The 18,950-nt window shown below is 38.8% G+C and overlaps 1 protein-coding gene across 1 annotated transcript in view; it reads right to left on the reverse strand.

The window, feature by feature from the left end:
• Positions 1–979: 979 nt before the first annotated feature.
• The window catches only part of PREP (prolyl endopeptidase), a 110,783-nt gene continuing 92,812 nt past the window's right edge, over positions 980–18,950 (reverse strand). Inside the window, exons 12-15 of the mRNA XM_075498468.1 lie at positions 12,230–12,324; positions 9,157–9,288; positions 4,133–4,289; positions 980–1,793 (exon numbers count right to left, since the gene is read on the reverse strand). Of these exons, the coding sequence (XP_075354583.1) occupies positions 1,499–1,793; positions 4,133–4,289; positions 9,157–9,288; positions 12,230–12,324 (679 nt within the window). The 3' untranslated portion in view covers positions 980–1,498. The remainder of the gene's footprint in view (positions 1,794–4,132; positions 4,290–9,156; positions 9,289–12,229; positions 12,325–18,950) is intronic.

Here is an 18,950-nt window from a genome sequence, read left to right on the forward strand (position 1 = left end):
TTTTAGGTGTGGTATTTCATAGGAAAGCAGAAATCCTTTTTTTTTCCCCTCCTAAAATCAAATTATGCATAATAAGGGCCTGGGAGGGATGATCCTTCCTGGATTGCAGAGGGAATCAGCAGAAGCCCCAGTGCATGAGAGAAACACAGAGTGAATCTGGTGCAAATTTATTTTTAATTTTGCTGCTGTTTACAGCAGCCTACTCCTCTTTTAAATACCACTCCCTCCTCTTCCTGGGCTGAGACACTGTTTGCTTAGAGATGAAACTCCTGCACCCAGACTTAAAATACAGGCCTTAGGGTCTAAGTATGAATATAATGACGAGCATGATTCTGGAAGAATATAGCAGTTTATCCAAAACTGAGAAGCAGCAGAGGGGCAACAAGACTAATAAGAATTGGTAGAATACTTTTTTGCTCTGTGAAACCAAACCCTAACTGCTGCAGTGCATCAGAGTTTAGACAGCCTGTAGGCAAATACTCACATCTACTTTATAGCTCTACAGCCTAGATGGGAAAGATATGAAATGGCAGTTCAACTACTGTGCCTGTGTCAAATCATTAGGGAGTCTGACGATGAGCTCTTGTTGTTCTGCAGCCAGAACTAGGTTATATACATATGTTCAGATTTTGGCTTGTTAGAGAACATTCTGTCAAAGGCATCAGGAAAAACTGAACTTGAACAATCTGGACAAAGCTGTGGGTTTGGTTTGGTTTTTTTTTTAACCCAGTGTCTGGTCTACTCTTCAGAAATAGTTAAAGAGCTAACAGCAGACGGGTTGTTGAAGAGTATCTGTATAGCTTGACTGAGATTACAGTGAGAATCTAAGAATTCTTCAAGTTTTCCGGCCTCCGATTTTCTCTTTTGTGTGGAAATAAATGACAGAAGAGAAAACTGGTGATATTTTGAAGTCTTTTTGGAAAGAAAGAACAATTCAGCAACGTCATTATTATAGACTGTAACACACTTATGAACAGCATGTAATATAAGCTTTTTAATAATTTTTGACTTAATTACCCAGATTACTGTCTCTTCAGTATTTCAGGGTTATCACTGAACACCTTCAATTTACATTCTTAAATAAGTTACTCTGTAAATAAAGTATGCTCAGAGTTCTTGTATGTGGACAGTACTTACATTTAATTACAGACGATCTGGATACGTTTATAGGTGCAAAATACATTACAATTGTTTACAGGAAGTAAGCTCAACTAGCACTAACTCTGGAACCTAAATGTTCACAACAGCACCGACAGTAGCTCAGCTATTTATTTGAACATGCTTTTCAAAATGTACTTTGGAACACAGTAGAAAAGAAATTCAAAGAAATGCCAAAATAGAGGGAAGCACAGAAGATCAAAACTCCATAGTAGGTTGGATCAATAAAATATTAAACTGCAGTTCTTAAATGTAAGTACTACACCAACTAGTAGTCTGGTTGGTCTTAAATGATGTTAAAGCCCTTGTTTTCTAAAGGAGACAGTAATAAGCATTTTGCCTATTCAATCCAATCAAGATTTAGGCATCGTGCTATAAAAGCAAACATATCTGACACTTCTTCTATAACTTTAGCAGTTGGCTTTCCTGCTCCGTGCCCAGCCTTGGTGTCAACATGGATGAGAAGTGGATTGGTTTGTTTACGGCTCTGGCCCACAACATATTGCAGAGTAGCGATAAACTTCAGTGAATGTAGAGGGACCACACGATCATCGTGGTCTGCTGTGAGAAGCAGCGTAGAGGGATACTGGATGCCATCTTCTTCTGGTAGTTTGACATTGTGAAGCGGAGAGTACCTGAGAAGAGCACACAAATGTTTACATATTTCTTCCTCAAGGCCCAACAAGATGGTCCTCTCATACTGAAATCATCACAGTGGCATTTGATAGCACTCAGAATACTACAGTTCTCAGTTGCATACATCAGAACTGCACTACTGGCAACTGATATGAGGTAGTGGCCACAGATCTCTGGCTCTCAAATGTGAAGCAAGTAAATTTCTTTAATTTCAGAGAGGGTTATGCATGCATCTCACAGAAATGCCAAAAATATCCAGAATGGGCAACAGGGAAACTGCAGCAAAAGCTGTCAAGTCCATAGCAGGATCCACCCTGCTGGGAAACAGGGAAATCGAGACTTTTTTCCCATGGCTTCTTCCCATGCAAATTTGGAAACAGTCTCTGATGGTAAGCCACAAGTGCTGTACAGTTATTAAATTTGCTCCCTCCAATATTTAGGCCACCTTTGAACATGCACGTCCTCTGAGGGAACGCCACGCAGGAAACTGAAAGGAGAGCTGTAAGTTTTCCTGCTTTTGACAGATGACCTTGATTCCTATGTTTTGAGCAATTAATAATCTTTTAACATTTGCCTTTTTTGCAGGAGAATTTACATCTTTTAGCTACTGTAACGTAACATAAAAGGTGTATCTACATATCTCAACACAAAGCACTCTCTAGCATTAGAAATTAAAGTAATAGTAAGTCACAAAGAATACCATCTAACCATTTCATACTTCATTTAGACAAAGCTACACCTAGGAAGAATGTAACATTCCTTAAATCAAGAGTAGGATACTATTCCCCCCCCCCATTTCATGGCAGGAAATACAGAAGGAAATCTTGCTTTATTTTTGTATTAATTTCCCACTTGGAGGAGTACCCATTAAGTAAGTCCAAATTATTTTTAAGAACATGTGACAATATTTAAATGTCTAACCTAACAGATTGCTGGCTTCCTCATTTTCATCTAAGGAACAATTTAAGTGAATTTGCAGACTATGATTTGTTTTGAAAAGAAGTTAAATGATAGTCACTACATGCCACTCTATTTGCCTTATGTATTTTTTGGATATCTGTAAAGGCAATATCTAAGCAACATTACATATATGTCTTCCTACATTTGATTAGCAATTGCCAGCTGTTGAAAAGGAGGCAAAGAAGTATTTCAGGTATTGCCATATAAGATGTTTCTAAAATTATGCATTGAGACTTTGTGAGTAAGCATGTGTGTAAGTAGGTATGGAGTGACTCCTTCCTACAGATGCATTTCTCCTAATCACAGAATGAATTTAAAACTTTGCTTCTACTTTACCTCTTCAGAATATCTGAATTCACAGATGTGCAAGCAGGTTTCAGTGTCCAAAATCATGAAGATTATTTGGATCATTTTTATAACAGTTAATCTTTTATCTATTACCTAAGATCTAAGTTATCTATTGATAAAAGATGAATTATGAAATTTGTTAATTGTTTTGTGCACTGTATTTAAAAAAACATGTTTACCACTGAAAGCTTAAATTAGACAACTGGAGGTTTTGAAACAATCTAATTACAATGGGCCCAACTGATCATCTAGTATTTCGATTTGACGTTGATTTTTTTTTTTTAATAAATGCTTTAGACCAAGCTAGATCTCAGTGTACTTGTAGCACATGCACTTTTTAATATATAAATACTCTGTTAAATTTCAGACCAGCCAAATTGTTTAGTGTGTCTGAAGCATTCTCCTGGAATGTCAATCTTCATTATTAAAGGCATACAAATGCAGTAACAGAAGACGAGGTTCCAGGAAAATATTTTAAAATGATGGCACTTATTCTAACACACTCATTATTAGCCATATCCAATGTGCAGATAATTTCTGTTCTCACACAGCTGTCTCTCTTGTCTCTTTAATCTTTCCAGACCTCTGGGCAAGGAGTTAAGAAATGAATTAATATCCTGTTATGGTCTACTGCCATTCAATTCCTACAAATAAATCCCATCTATATTGTATAATATAATTCACAATGGTGATTGTCTCTCCCCCATCATAAAAAATACAATTTATGTAGTGGTTCACTTGAGAATATTCTGTTGTGACAGCCTGAAGAAGTCATTATTCAGAAAGAAAACCTTACGAGTTGTTAAAGCTGCTAGTAGAACAAGGTCTTTCAAAACATGACCAGTTGACTCAACAGGGCTTTGAAGATAGTCTTTCATGCAAAACTGACTTCTAAGGAAATGCTGAACTCCCCAAATCCAGCATGGGAAAGGATGAAATAATTCTTAGAATAGATATTGATCACGACAACCTGAAACTCTTGAGCAGACTATGCATTTTAACAACCACAGAAATATTTAAAGGCACTTACTTGCACAGCCATTCAAACTGCTCTTTACAGTCAGAGCAACCGTAGTCAGTGGTCCAAGCATGGCCAATGGTGTACTTGTGGAACTTGAGCATGTCCATCACTCCCACTTGGGCAATAGCACAACCAAATAGGTCGGGGCGCTGATTAGCACAGGCAGCTTCGACAGGAAAACAACTCCATTAGTATTCATATCTTAAAGAATTAAGCTAAGCATTGAAAGGTCCACTGCCAAGTTCATGAAAGACCAACTTCCAAAAAGCTGTCTATTATAAACTCAGTTTCTTTAAAAAAAAAAAAAAAAAGTAAAACTTAAGTTAAAACAATGTGAGAAGAAACACAGATTACCATCTAATACCTGGAGCCAAAAAACTTCAGTATAAAATATCTGATATAAACCCAATTGCACTGGGAGAAGACTGCAAGCAAATATGAAGTCAAACAGACTTTTAAGCAAAACTGAAAGCAAATACACAAATGGATAAAAATTATAACTCCCAAAGCTGGTATGTTCAAAAGAGCTTAAGAGCTATTTCCCTGTTCTTCAGGCACAAAACATGCTGTTCTTTGAAAACTGCCTTCCAAACTAGCAAACTGGGTTTAAAGGAGAAATGGACTTTTACAGTATGTGAGCTTTTGGACTACTGAAGTTTCCTAAACCATTCACTGTCTAAACTTTTAATATTATTATCAACAAAGAAAAGGGCATAAAGGAGCAAAAGCTGAAAGCTTGATCAGCAAAAGCTGATAAAAGTTTTCTTCCATAATCACTATGTAATCCCATATGAAAAGTTTTGATAAAAGCAGACTACTACAAGATCAGAGGAATAAAGCAAATTTTAATAAAGCAAATTACTGTTGTATTTTCTTTTTTTTATTACTTCCATCTTCCTACTACCAGAAGGGACAATTTCTTTAAGAATAATGCTTGCCTCATATATTTTAAAAATAAAATTTGTAAATTTTATTTACAAATGGGCCCACCTGCACAGTGGGCCCATCTAGCTCAGTGCTCAATTTATAAGAGTGGCAACTGGCAGATGCTCTGGGAAAAGGCATTAAGCAAATACTGGGAGAGATTTCCTGTACATTATCAGCTTTTGAACTAGTTGTTTAGGTTTTCCCCGAGTTGCAGTTATCTCCAGCCATCCTGTTAAATACCCATCACAACGCATATCCTCTGTAAACACATATATTTCCTTAATGTTTATTCATCTAGTGTTCATCATATCCTGCAGCAATAAGTTCTTCAAATCCAATTTCTGTTGCTTGATTTAAATCTGTTGCCTGGTGATTTTACAAATTCCCCTGCTTTTTTTGAATTCTAAGAAATAAGAGCACTGAGATTTTCACATTACTAGTACAACGGATCCCAGAATCCTTTTCTTAATTCAGAGCTAATCACTATGCATCCACACATAGGTATACTCCTTCCCAAATTCTTTTTTCTCCTCATTTTTGTCCATTTGTGAAAATGGATCATTTATTCCCATTATTTGCCTCCTGCTAACCAGGATATATTGCTATGACACGACCTGGCTTCCAGCTTAGCAAGAACTTTCTTGCATAGACTTATGCGAGGGACCTTGTCAAAAGCTTTTGAAAATCCAAGAACAACTCCTCTCCTAGATCACTGTTACAAGCACCATACGCTGCCTGACTCCTTCAAATAGCTCTAATAGATTTGCAAGATATAAGTAAGAATCTTGCAGGCTGATGTTACATGTCAGCTATTATTTATTCGTTTCAATTAGTTTGATTAGAGAAGTCAGATTTACTCATCTGCAGCTTGTGGATCACCATGAACCATTTAAAAACTGGCATTACACATGCCCCCTTCTGTTCCTCAGATATTCAGGCTTAGTAGCCTGCAATTTCGTATCGGCGTTCACTTAGGATCTTGCGTGTGCACCATCTGGTCCTGGCAACAAACTACGTTTCATTTGATTGATTTATTCCAAAACCTCCTCCGCTGATGCTTCAGCTTGAGTCAGCTCCTCAGAGTATTCCCCATGAAGAGAGACGCTGGTGCAGGGAACTCCCCACGCTCCTCAGCAGGCCACACCAATACAAACAGACCATTTCGTTGTTCTGCTCTGCCATTATCTTTCTTTAGTGCTCCTTTTACACCTCACTAACCTCTAAGTCCCACAGATTCTCTGGCCAGCTTCCTGCGTCTGATGTGCATAGAAAGCTTTCATTGCTAATCTTTATACTGAAAGCAATTTGCTCATCAGTCTCCTGTGGTCCGTCAGTCCCCCAGAGTTTACGCTCTACCCTATTTTCTTCATTTGAACATGATTTCTGTTTTCCAAAGGATGCGATTTTTTTACTTCTGGTCATCTCTGACATGTAACTATGCTAACTCTTTCTGGGTCCTTTCTGAGCCATTTTCATAATGTACATATAGTGCCTTAAACTGCTGCCACGTAAAAGCTCTTTACCCTTTTAACTGAAGCTTCTGATCAGATCCCTCCCCTTCATGTTATTTCCTTTTATAAACATAAATCATATTCTGGTAGGAAAAAAAGCCAAAACAATTATCATAACATTTAATTTTAGTACTCTTTATTGCAGAGTGTCTCTTGAACTGTGTGTTGCTCAGGATTTTATAAAAAATTGCTGCTCCTAGTTCCCTAAACAGTTACTTCAGTAAGAAATCACTTATGGAGACACTCATCCATTCCCACTGCACCCCTTTAATTAGCCATAATAATTAATTATATGCGTTACTAAACTGTAACCTGGAACAACAATTTATTAATGAATTTTACCTCTACACATACTTTGAGCTTTAAAATTCAGTACAAAAGTAAGACTTAAAACCTCAGAACTGTTTGTCTAAGCAAACACGAGGGGTTAAACACTGCATTTGCAGGAAGGAGGTTTTCAGCTCACAGCTGCGCTGCCCTTCGCAGCTTTGGGATCACACTGCAGGACAAGGAAGCCTTGTTTTGCAGTTGAATGAGGCAAGAGCTCAGGGCTCTGCACTCCTCGGAGACACCTCCTGTTAGTCAGGCTAGAAGGAAACAGTATTTTGGAAGAGTGACAATACTCTTCCTTGTCAGTTTTTTCTTCAATAAATGAGAACTGAGAAAATTCGGCAGTGGGTCCTTGCACCTAAAGTATGAGTTATGCTCTCTGGTGTTGCATAAACAACTATTGCAAAATTTAGTTCTGCTTTGATGAAAAAGCACTTACAAGAATTTCCTAAATTCACCTAATTCTACCCAGTCAAGGAAAATCCGTGTCTGGCTCATTGAGAGCATGGAAATCCAGCTGGATTGTAATCCACCTGCAAGTGCAAGGGAAAGTTTCTAACAACAGATTTTTCAGACCAGGGAGGTCCTGAGAGAGCAGGGAGATTCCTAACACCTATCTCCTACTGGAATGACGTACACTCTGCAGATGTCACTTGCTTCCCCTTACCGAAACAAGGAGCCCAGCTGACTTGTTGAGCCAGAAACGCAGGTTTTTTGATGACTAAAGGTGGGTAGGATGACTCTCATCCTGACTGGAACTGAAGTCCATGTAACCATAAAATAGTATTTTCAGAAGCTATGTTAACATGTTGAAAGTTTAACTGCATTTCCAAATATATATTTACGCTCATGTAAAATTGACTTGTGCAATGCTTGCACTCCTAATGGTGTGCAAACCCTTTAATCCTTTACCATATTCATCCATTTCTATTGGTGCTCTTATTTACAATGCACAAATACCTCCTGCCACCTGTAACCAAGAAGCATATAAGCAGAAAGCAAAAATACAACTTTACATGTACTTGTTACGTATCTTTAAAACAATTGCTTTTTAAAAATAAGAATGCAGGAATAGCCAAGATGGCTTAGACCAAAGATCTGTAAAACTCCAAATCCTGTTTCTTATGCTGGATGCTAGTTCACTGAAAAATAAAATCAATAGAGCCAGTATTCAGCAGCAGATAAATAGGGAGGAGTATAAAAAGAAGAGCAAGCAAAGAGTGGGCCTAGTAAATCTGCTCATTTTCTATAAATCAGTGGTTTATGAACTTGAAATGCCTTTTTTTTTTCTTCTCACATGAGTAGGTCAACTCTGTCATACTGTCACATGCCTTTCATGCTGTTTAAAAAAAAATACAAACAAACCCCAATATTATTCGTGTTTCCTTCTCCTTTCAAAATTGAACAAAACCCTTTTTCTTCTACTACTTTCAGATACAGGGATTTAATGAGAAATAAATTTTGTAGCTCTTTAAATACTGCTTAGACTATGAGACATTTTTGTGACAAGCTTTTCTGTTTAAGAGAAGGCTATTAATTTCCTTGAATTTAAGAACACAGCAGTGAATTATATGCGAGCAAGATGCATTTGTAACAAAGTGCTACATTTACACAGTCCCTCAAAAGCTCATGACTTTTTCAAGTAGCTGTACTTGTATTTTACATTTCTTACCAGAGACATTCATTATTTTATTTGTGGTCATGTTTTAACTACACAATGAAAGCAGAGTCAAATTGTTACGTGCCCCTGTACAGAGGCTTCAAATGCAGAACTGTCATGTTTTCATTTGCCCTCTAAGAACAGAAATGCATGACTACAGAAAGAGTGAACGAGAAACTCTGATGAAGGATTGTAGGACGTGGGATTCTGGCTTACACTACAGACCACACAAAGTTTCTCGATGCTACATAACAGATTTCTGGTTATTCAGTAATTATTTTGTAATGGTTAGCCTTAAGAAAGAAAAATCAAAACCCAAATGTTATTTAAAGCTTTCTTACTTACTGTGTGATTCTACCACAGGGTTAGCTCTACCACACAAGACAGTAATTGTAAGTACAGCTATTAACAGTCAGCCTTTGCTAGAGACTGCAGAATCCCAATGTCCTATGCAAACAGCAAATGAAGTACAATTGTATATACTTAACACCTAGTATATATGAATGCATTGACACTCTGGCAACTTTTGAAAAGATGATCTCACAATTTTTTGTCTGGTTACTTTGATAAGCACCAAACCCAGGAAATATACAAGCAGTTCTTACCAACTAAGAGGCCCCCATTTGAGCCTCCATTAATAGTCAACTTCTTTGGGGATGTGTAGCCTTCCTTGATGAGGTATTTGGCAGCACACTGAAAGTCATCAAAGCAATTTTGTTTGTTGGCCAAGATACCACCTAGCACACAAATAAAACAAATCAGTTGATGCCATAAAATCCATTCGATACCGACTCTTCAGAAAAACACGTGTGCAAAAATACCTGGGAACAATTCCAGTTTCATGAACATTTTAATAATTGATGCAGCTCAGAAGGACAGCAAAAATGAAAGATTCTTTCAACACAGAGAGGGTATAAGATGGTTCTGTCGATAACTCTAATGCTTTCAGAAAACTCTGAATAATACATACCTATACTGTGGAGTGAGTGCCAGGTAATGTTCCTAACCAGTAAAATTAAAGCTAAAAGCTTTGCATGGCAAAATATATACAAAATGACCGCATACAATCCACTTGAGGTTTGATCTAATGGGACTTTAACAGCATTAAACTCAGTGACAGTTTCTTAAGGCAATAAAGCTTCAACTTATAAAATAAGCTATATAAAATAAACACTTCTGATTTCCTGGACATAGACTATGCGGCTGGTAATTTATTTTTTTTTCTATTAGTTGTTTTCAAATCAAATGACATATAGCTATGGTCAAAAAGAGACTTTGGAGTTGCATCTTGGTTTGAAATTTTACTAATTAACTAGCAATATGGAAATGCTTAAGATGCTGCCATCCTGTTGAACAAAATTCCAAACGTGATCAGATGTATGAGGAATAAATCATGAGTGAAAATGTAGGTCCAGATGACATCATTGGTAAGACTTCCAGTTCTCAAAACAAAAAAAATTTGCAAGGTGGGTTAGGGAAGGAAAAGGATGGTTTTGCCCTACAATCATTCAACTATTTGAGCAGAAGAATATCAACCTAGAGAAGTCACAGTTGACCAAATTTCATAATCTTCCTGCTTTAGATGCTTGTTTGCGAAGAGACTAAAACTGGCTTCTCCTCAAAGGTTATCCTACCTTAAGACCTGGTATGTTCTTTCTCAGGCAATTAAATGCTAGTAAGAAATGGGAAGTAGGAAGAAAATCCTCATATTCCTGTAGCAAAGGCTGTGGTCCAGCCAGGTGAGAGAGGCTCAGTGGATGCAGAAGTGGAACTCTAGTTCCTTCTACTTTGTTTAAAAGCTGGATGTTTATTCTAAGCTAATTGCCTAAGGTTCCCACTATGGTCCAGGAACCTCCAGGACAATTAATTCTACCCTAAAATAAGTGAGATGACCTATAATCTGGAGGTGTCTCTATCTCCATTGTTCATCCAGTGATTGTAGACACCCAGTTTACACTGGATGCTTCATTTCTATGTTGCAAAATTTTGGTAAGATAACTCTGACATTTAGTCATACAGATCTTGTAGAACTGGGACCAGTAAATTTTTAATTTTTTATTTTTTAACAAATACACATCATTCTCACATTAAGACCATTGAAGAGAGACATACTGGAAAACGAAAAAGTCTTCAAATGTGTGGCAATAAAGGAGAAATAAATCTTACTCTTTGCTCAAAGTTCTGGTCTGGTGTAAGGTCAGAATCCTATTTATACAATTAAACCTAAGTAAACAGACTTCTGTAATTGCTTCTGGAATTAACAAAGAACAGATACATATCTTATTATGCAACTGCAGTAAAAGACCTGGGTCAAAATTAAACAGGAAATAGGTGGACCAAAGAAGCATTATCATATTAAGATAAATTTTATTAAAACCTATTACAAACCAATCGGCAAATTAAAATTAATGAAGGATACATCATCTTTAGCAATAATATCCTGTATCTGCAAGCATATATAGCTTCTATTTATGAAACTTACATATTTAACTCAATTGTGAGGAAATGACCCAGACAAAAAGTTACTGCAGATGAAATAGTAAAACCAAGATGTAGTGATCTGGGAATACTGTTTTGTTTGATAAAAAGTTATTATGAATTATTCCCATGGCAAATTGCTGCATCATAAACACCACTGTCTCAGTGCATTTGCCTTGCTGACAACACCTCCAGCTATTTATCCATCAGATTGCTGGGATATGAATAAGGCGTCACCATTAAATAACGATGGGTACATTACAGAGATGAGTAGGACTTTTCCCAGCTTTTTCCTCTGGTGAAGAGATGCAGAAAATTGTCAACAGCAAGGCAAGTGAACAAAGACAATCAAAGGATTAAGACAAGGGTTGGATGGGAAAAACATGGAGAGAAATACATCAAAAGTATTAAGAAAAGGGGAAAAGAGATTGACAGGGTTTTGTAGAGAGTGACTTTGTTTACCTGCAGCATAAGCGTCAGCTTAAAAAACCCCAAAAGGTCAAATGCCTGCCTACAAGAAGTTGGACCCCCTAAGAGAGTGTGGAGGGGATGACATGTCACTGAACTTGTGGAGCAGATTGTTTTCATGTGAACTTCAGTCACATTCACTAAATATAAAAAACGGGTCTATTCATAAATTGTGCAAAAACAATCTGGAAGAGATACATTCTGAACTTGAAAGTTCACACCTTCTGTAAGGTTCTGCAAATGGTTTATTTTTGTGTGTGATATCAAAACAGTCTCAAGAGTCAGTGCTGTTGTCTTGGGGTTCTAGAATTGTGGGGCCATGTGCACCTGCAAATAATGAAAAAGGTGTGTGAAAGCAAGCCAGGTCTCTTGCAGTATAGACGGACATTTTTTGGAAAATAATTTCAGAATAAATAGCTGCTTTTTCAAATCCTTAAGTCTAGGGAACTTGATCTTGCTTAAAAAAAAAAAAAGCATAATTTTCTTGGAAAATACTGTGTTTGTGCAAAACTATTTTTAAGTAGGTTGCAAAAATTAGAACAATCTAACAAAAACCATCAGATAACACTGGACAACATACAGATCTAACATATGAGTAAGGAAAAAATTTACTTTCTACAGAATAAGTAAAAGGCAAAAGAAGATATAAGTATGGAAGAGGGAGTGAAGAGCAAATGTTGTCATTTTCATTGCTAAGCCTGCAGTTTTGTTCCTCTACTTGGACTTATTTACCTTTGTGCCAGTTCTCTCCATATTCACCACCGCCCCTGATGTTCGCCACTGCTAGAACACCCCCTAGGTGTTGCACAAAAATAAGTCTTGACACACTGAAAAAGCAAACAGATAGAGGATTATTTTTAACTTCCAATTTTTATATCCCTACCACTTTTACAAAAATACTTTGAGGGGAAGATCTCTCCCAAAATCAATGATGAAATTGCGAATGAAGTTCCCCTTGATGGTAAACCTGAGTAGTCAGGCTTTTTTCAATGGTTATCCATGGAAATGAAACCCTCTGCAGCCTTGGGAGAGGAAGGAACAGGTGCTGGTCCGTTCTTCCTCCTTTAGTTCTGCACTTTCGAGGAGAGTGGCCAGTGGTTCTGCTTAAGACAAGACACTCCAGGACATATCACCATTTTTTTTAATCGCCTTCAAAGCCTTCAGTGTGGGGACTAGAGCTATGCAGTACCACTGGACCCCCATAGCTTTCTGAACTGTTCCTCTTCCATTGGTCCTTTGCTTTTTCAGAGAGGAAAGGAAGGCTTAGCGCAAATGAAGAAAGCAAAGAATTAAGACTTAAGACCAGCACTTGATCTTTCATAGAATCATAGAATTGTTTAGGTTGGAAAAGACCTTTAAGATCATCGAGTCCAACCGTTAACCTAGCACTGCCAAGTCCACCACTAAACCATGTCCCTAAGCACCACATCTACACAGCTTTTAAATACCTCCAGGGATGGGGACTCTACCACTTCCCTGGGCAGCCTGTTCCAATGCTTGACAACCCTTTCAGTGAAGAAATTTTTCCTAATATCCAGTCTAAACCTCCCCTGGAGCAACTTGAGGCCATTTCCTCTCGTCCTATCGCCTGTTACTTGGGGGAAGAGACCAACACCCACCTCGCTACAACCTCCTTTCAGGTAGCTGTAGAGAGCGATAAGGTCTCCCCTCAGCTTCCTTTTCTCCAGGCTAAACACCACCACTTCCCTCAGCCGCTCCTCATAAGACTTCTGCTCCAGACCCTTCACCAGCTTCGTTGCCCTTCTCTGGACACGCTCCAGCACCTCAGTGTCTCTCTTGTAGTGAGGGGCCCAAAACTGAACACAGGATTCGAGGTGCGGCCTCACCAGTGCCAAGTACAGGGGCATGATCACTTCCCTAGTCCTGCTGGCCACACTGTTTCTGATACAAGCCAGGAAGCCATTGGCTTTCTGGGCCACCTGGGCACACTGCTGGCTCATATTCAGCCAGCTCTCGACCAACACCCCCAGGTCCCTTTCCTCTGGGCAACTTTCCAGCCACTCTGCCCCAAGCCTGTAGCATTGCATGGGGTTGTTGTGACCCAAGTGCAGGACCTGGCACTTGGCCTTGTTGAACCTCATACAATTGGCCTGGGCCCATCGATCCAGCCTGTCCAGGTCCCTTTGCAGAGCCTTCCTCCCCTCAAGCAGATCAACACTCCCGCACAACTTGGTGTCATCTGCAAACTTACTGAGAGTGCACTCGATCCCTTCGTCCAGATCATCGATAAAGATATTAAACAGATACTAATCTTTGTTTATGAGCAGGTATTTTCAACTTCTGCTTAATGTCCTTGTTTTGGACCTTTATAAAACTTTTCTTTGCAAAGAAAAACTCTGCTTCTATCACTGTTTTGTGCCAGGCTCTGCAGTCAAGTTCTGGCCAATCCCCTTATTTATTTTCCACTTGCATTGCTAAATACAAAACAAATAGTAAAAAATAAAATTACAAGTTCTGCCTTCCCTAGTATCTCTAGAACCTGGCTGAAAGCTAAAGTACCATAATTTTTTTTTAAATGTCAAATTGCAAAAGTATCAAAGCTATTGCTATCTTTTTAAAAGGGACTGAAGTAATTTAAAATATATTTAACAACTAAGAAGAGAAATAGATCTCTGATCTGTTGAGGCAGTAGCTTAACATAGCAGAAGCTGCAGATGGCAAACCACACATATGCCAAGGAGACCAGTGAAATATTAAAATTTAATCCCAACGAGTCTTTTTTTTTTTCCTCTAGTAGGTTTCAATTCCTTATTTACTTGAAATCTTTGCTCATGCAGGAAACCACTGCCTGCAGAAATTAATCCTATTCAACCACAAAAGCAAGGATTGGGCCTTTTTACCTTTAAGTCCCCCTACTGCTTATCAGAAATGTCTTGAAAGACAGTAGTCCTACAGTGCATCTCATGTGGATGTAGTATCAAAACAGGTAAATTCTTTGTACTTCCCAAAGCAGTCATCCATGTACTGGCACTTGTTCTTGAGAGTATGTACCAAGGATTAAGGAAACCAAAAGAAAAGCAGGAGGATGACCGATAAGAGATTTCTGTATTTTCATAACCCATCAAAGGAAAAACTTTCCACCTAGGCTGGTTATCTGTGGCAATCAGATGGCTCAGGAGGCATGAATTATCTCTGCTTCTGTAAAATCAATTCCGAAGTCCATCGCTGTCAATTGTATTTTCCTTAGGTTGCTGTGACATGCTGATGAGATGCGACATTGATATTCTATAAGCACAGTGTGCAAAGGTCAGAGAGCATTATTCTGTCACACTCCAGGATGCCTAATTTCGACAGGTTGCTACACAGCTAATGTAGAGTAGCCTGACAGTAGGTTGCATTATGAGATTGTGGCTTCTTAATTTTTGGTATGTTAGAGCCACAAAACCTCCCAGAATATTCTGCACTTCTTTTCCCTGTCTCTGTCCCAATCAAAATCAATAGAAACTTTTTGGTCCAAACTTCCTTGATCTCCTAGTAATCAAAGGTAGCAAGTATAGGAATTGTAGGTAAGGTAAGAGCTTGCTACCCAAATATACTGCCTGAGAATATTTAAAAAATAAAAAATTCCAGAACAGAGTCCATCCTCTTCCATCTGCTGAAAGAAACTGTGCCCGTCTGAGGGATCAGCGTATTTAACCAGCAAAGAATCTGTGAGCAATGCAAACCCAAAGTATTGAGTGCATCCTATCCTGTCCATGGACTCCTCTAACAGAGATGGTACCTTGATGATAATTTTTGGAGGGGTCTAAGTGACTTAGGATGTCACAGGATATGCAGTACTCTTATTATAGGAAGCTAGTCCCCATTTCCACAGGCAAACAAATTTTCTGTCACACAGACCCTCAATGGGATGAAGTCCAGAGTTTGGTAACAATCATTATATTGCCCAAATTATAAGTATGGTTTAGCATATCTGTGCTCACTCTCAGCAATAGTACCGGGATTTAGACACTGCAGAAAACATTACCTCATATACCCCAACATATACATCTAGCAATGTCACTGCCAATGACAATTAATTAATACCCACTCTGGTATGGTCAATAGTAAAGTGAGTCAGGACCCTAACTTGACCAATACTTTGAGGTAGATGTGCCTAGAGCTTGTAACAAGCTTTCTCAAAGTGACTTTTAAGTTCAAGGAACCAGATTTTATAAGTATATAATCAGGACTCATTAACTTTTAAAAACAGTGAAAATTCCAAGTGATCAGACAGCGCAAAATTCAAGTTTCATACACAACCCTGCTACTGCCTCCTGTGTTCTTCCAGGCGGGTTCTTGCTTCCAGATTTGGTTTCAAGTCAACTTGGTGTCTGAGTCACAGCAAACTGGCCAGTCGCCCTGGATACCTACGAAATATCTTATTCTGCAGACAAAAGTCTGGCTCCCTGCTCTTCCCAACAGTCTCTATAGTCTTTTGCTCATTATCCCTGTTTTTCCTTCTCTCCTGGGAGCAGGGTAAAGAAAAAGAGTAAAGGAAAGGGCAAAAGGGTCAGGAAGAAGCCAGTGGAGGGAGCAGAAGATAATTCCTTCCCTGGAGAACTCCTTCCAGATCCTATCACTCTTAAGGAGCATAACACAAAAAATCAGAAAACAGATATTGTTTTTTACAGTATAGAACAACATGAGTAGCTGTGCTTGAAGGAGCAAGAATGCTTTCCCAGAATCACTGATCTGCTGTCAGGTATTACAGCTGCCAGAGAAATGCAGGCTAGTGCCCTGGTGATGGGGAAAAAATCCCGAGTCGCTGCACTTGGTTGCTTGCTTGGCTTTTGTGGAGCAGGAGGGAGTGGTAACAAAGTACCCAAAAAGAGTGACCTTGCACTCTGCACCCGTAGCTGCTACGTTGCCTGACCTTCTGTGGGCTTACAGTCTCTCCCCGCACCAGCTCTTTGCTGAAAGGCTTGGCACAACCTGGCCCTGTAGCAGCGAAATGCAATTTCAGAGTCTGCTTCACAATCAGCTGTATTCCAGGATGCAGCAAAAATTACTTCTCCTGTACCCGCACAGGCACATACAGAACAGTGAAGGGAAACACGTTGGTTCCTGCAGGGTAATTAGCCGAACCTGAGGCATTAGTGGTGGGTTTGTGGCGGCATTTCCCCACAGCAGCCCTGCCAAGCCACTGGTGTCAGTTCCATCAGCCTTAACTTGCACTCGCTATGCAGGCTGTATAATTCATGACAGTGCTCTGGCAGGCACCATACTCAAAATGCTACCAAATGCAGCTCTTCAGTCCAGAGGACCATATAAAAGATGCATGCTTGCATTCAAAAATAAACCACTACTGTAACTGACTTAATGACTTTGGCCTATCATTCTCATAGTTATTTCTGGATCCTCTAACCTGTTGGTTTGTTTCTATTGCTTTTGGTGTAAAAGATTTCATTTTCATTTTTTTGTGTTGGAGAATAAATGAAAAGCAACATCAGTTTCTGAATTGAGCAGAAATAAGCTCCCCAAGCCAGAGAGTTGGCTCGTGTTAACAGGTGAGAAATACCAGTGAGAAAACATTGTACTGGCTTGAAGAAATACAGGACAGAAACTAACCACTGGAAAGGAAAAGGTGGAGTGCTTTATGAAAAGTTATAAGAGCCTTAAGTTAAAATAAAAAATCAGGAATATTTACCCAGGAACTTCTTGGTTTGTTTGTTTGTTTTAAAGGTAAGCAGGCTACGACCCGGTTGCGTTTCCATAGCCATGCCTCGGCTCAGGATCAGGTGAACTATGTGGCAAGCCTTAGCCTTGACCAACCTGTGGCTGCCTTCTAGCAGCACTCGTGCCTGTGGTCATCTACAAAAATAGGACCGAATTGTGGTGTTGGGCTGTGGCTGGAGCAGCACTTGGACCTGGGAACTACTCGTGGAATATTGCAGTACATAGTAACAAAGATGTAGTCAAACATTACTTGAATCTGCCAGGTTAAGGGGGAACTGGACATCCTGCCTTTCTGGCATAAATTCCCTATTACAATTTCCTTGCCCTGATCTTACCAGCCTACTTTTGGAATACACTTCCTCACCGAGTACTCAATTCTCAGGTTATTAACCATGAAGATGCATTTGAAGGCTTTGGCTTTTCTTATTTTTATTTTAGAAAGGCTGAGAAGGGACATGTTGATATTACGGGGAGAGAATGAGGAGAGAGGTGTGGCCAATCATGTTTTATTTACATTGTCAGTGGGATAATGTATTTTGATCTGGAGGTGACTGATAGTTGTGCATTTACTTTTACGGGACTGTTACAGATTCATATTCTTATTTTATGAACTGTATAATAAAGGTTTCATAGGGTTCAGGAAGACATAGGTCACTGCTCCCACCTCCCATCTTCCTCTCTTCTGACTGTTGGCCGCACCCTCCTGCTGCTGTTCGCTGGACTCCTACAAGAGTCAATTTTTAACTTGCCAAAATGGCAGAAAACCACCCACCCCTTTTTGTTGGGATAGTTTTCTGCCATTCTTGTGAGGTAAATCAGCTTAGCAAAGGTTCCAGCAAGCACCAGGGCCAATGAATGGGCGGCGAAAGGAGGCACCATGAGATACCTTCTCCTTTTGCCAGCAGCCAGCTTGTGTCAGCTCTGCAGTACATGAAATTTTTTCTTAAATCAATAGATACATAATATTTACTTTAAAAAAGAAAACATTATAAGTTTTATCACAGTTTTCAGCATCTACAATAAACTGTAATAAATCAGTGCTTGAGCCTAATCTAAAAAGGAATTTAAAAACTGTTCTGGTTATATAATTGTGTCTCTCAAAAACCACAGGAAATTAAAAATGTAGCTTTACAAGGCAGATAAAAAACATTCAAATAATCATAGAACACAAGATGGGAGGTCTGTTGTTAGACAAGGTATTTGCTAGAAAGGACAAAAAACTGTAAATGCTATTTAGAAATGACCTGGAAAAGCGAGCACTACAAAAGATTTCTTGAAGTGTGCTGACTCTAAAGCAAAAGTGGTAGCACCTAAACTTAATAGGATGGTTTCATAATACATTGTTTTTGTGTTGGTGAGCTGCTCTTTTACTACTTGAAAAACTGCTCTCCATTCAGTCCTTTGCATTTCCGTTTTCCCCTGCCTCAACTAGGAGCATTTCTTACGTATTACAGAGAATAACTGCCTCTTGGTAAGTCTATTCAAATTCCCTTGCTGAGGAAATAAGCCTTTTCCTTAAAGAGATCATCTATTCAGTAAAGCTTATGGCTTTTGAGGGCTACAAATCCTGTTTTGCACACAGCATTTTTCGTTTACAATGCATTGCTTTGCATATGCAGAGCCCACATCTTGTGCATCTCAAGACAGAATCATCTTTCCTCTTTCCTGATTATATGGGAACACAGTAGGATTTTGCTTCTGATGTAATCTCCTCAAAAGTATAATACGAAAGTACAGCTAAATTTTAATTATTTACATTAATTTAAACAAACAT

The sequence above is a fragment of the Mycteria americana genome, chromosome 3 (genome assembly GCF_035582795.1).
Source record: "Mycteria americana isolate JAX WOST 10 ecotype Jacksonville Zoo and Gardens chromosome 3, USCA_MyAme_1.0, whole genome shotgun sequence".
NCBI classification, from domain to species: domain Eukaryota; kingdom Metazoa; phylum Chordata; class Aves; order Ciconiiformes; family Ciconiidae; genus Mycteria; species Mycteria americana.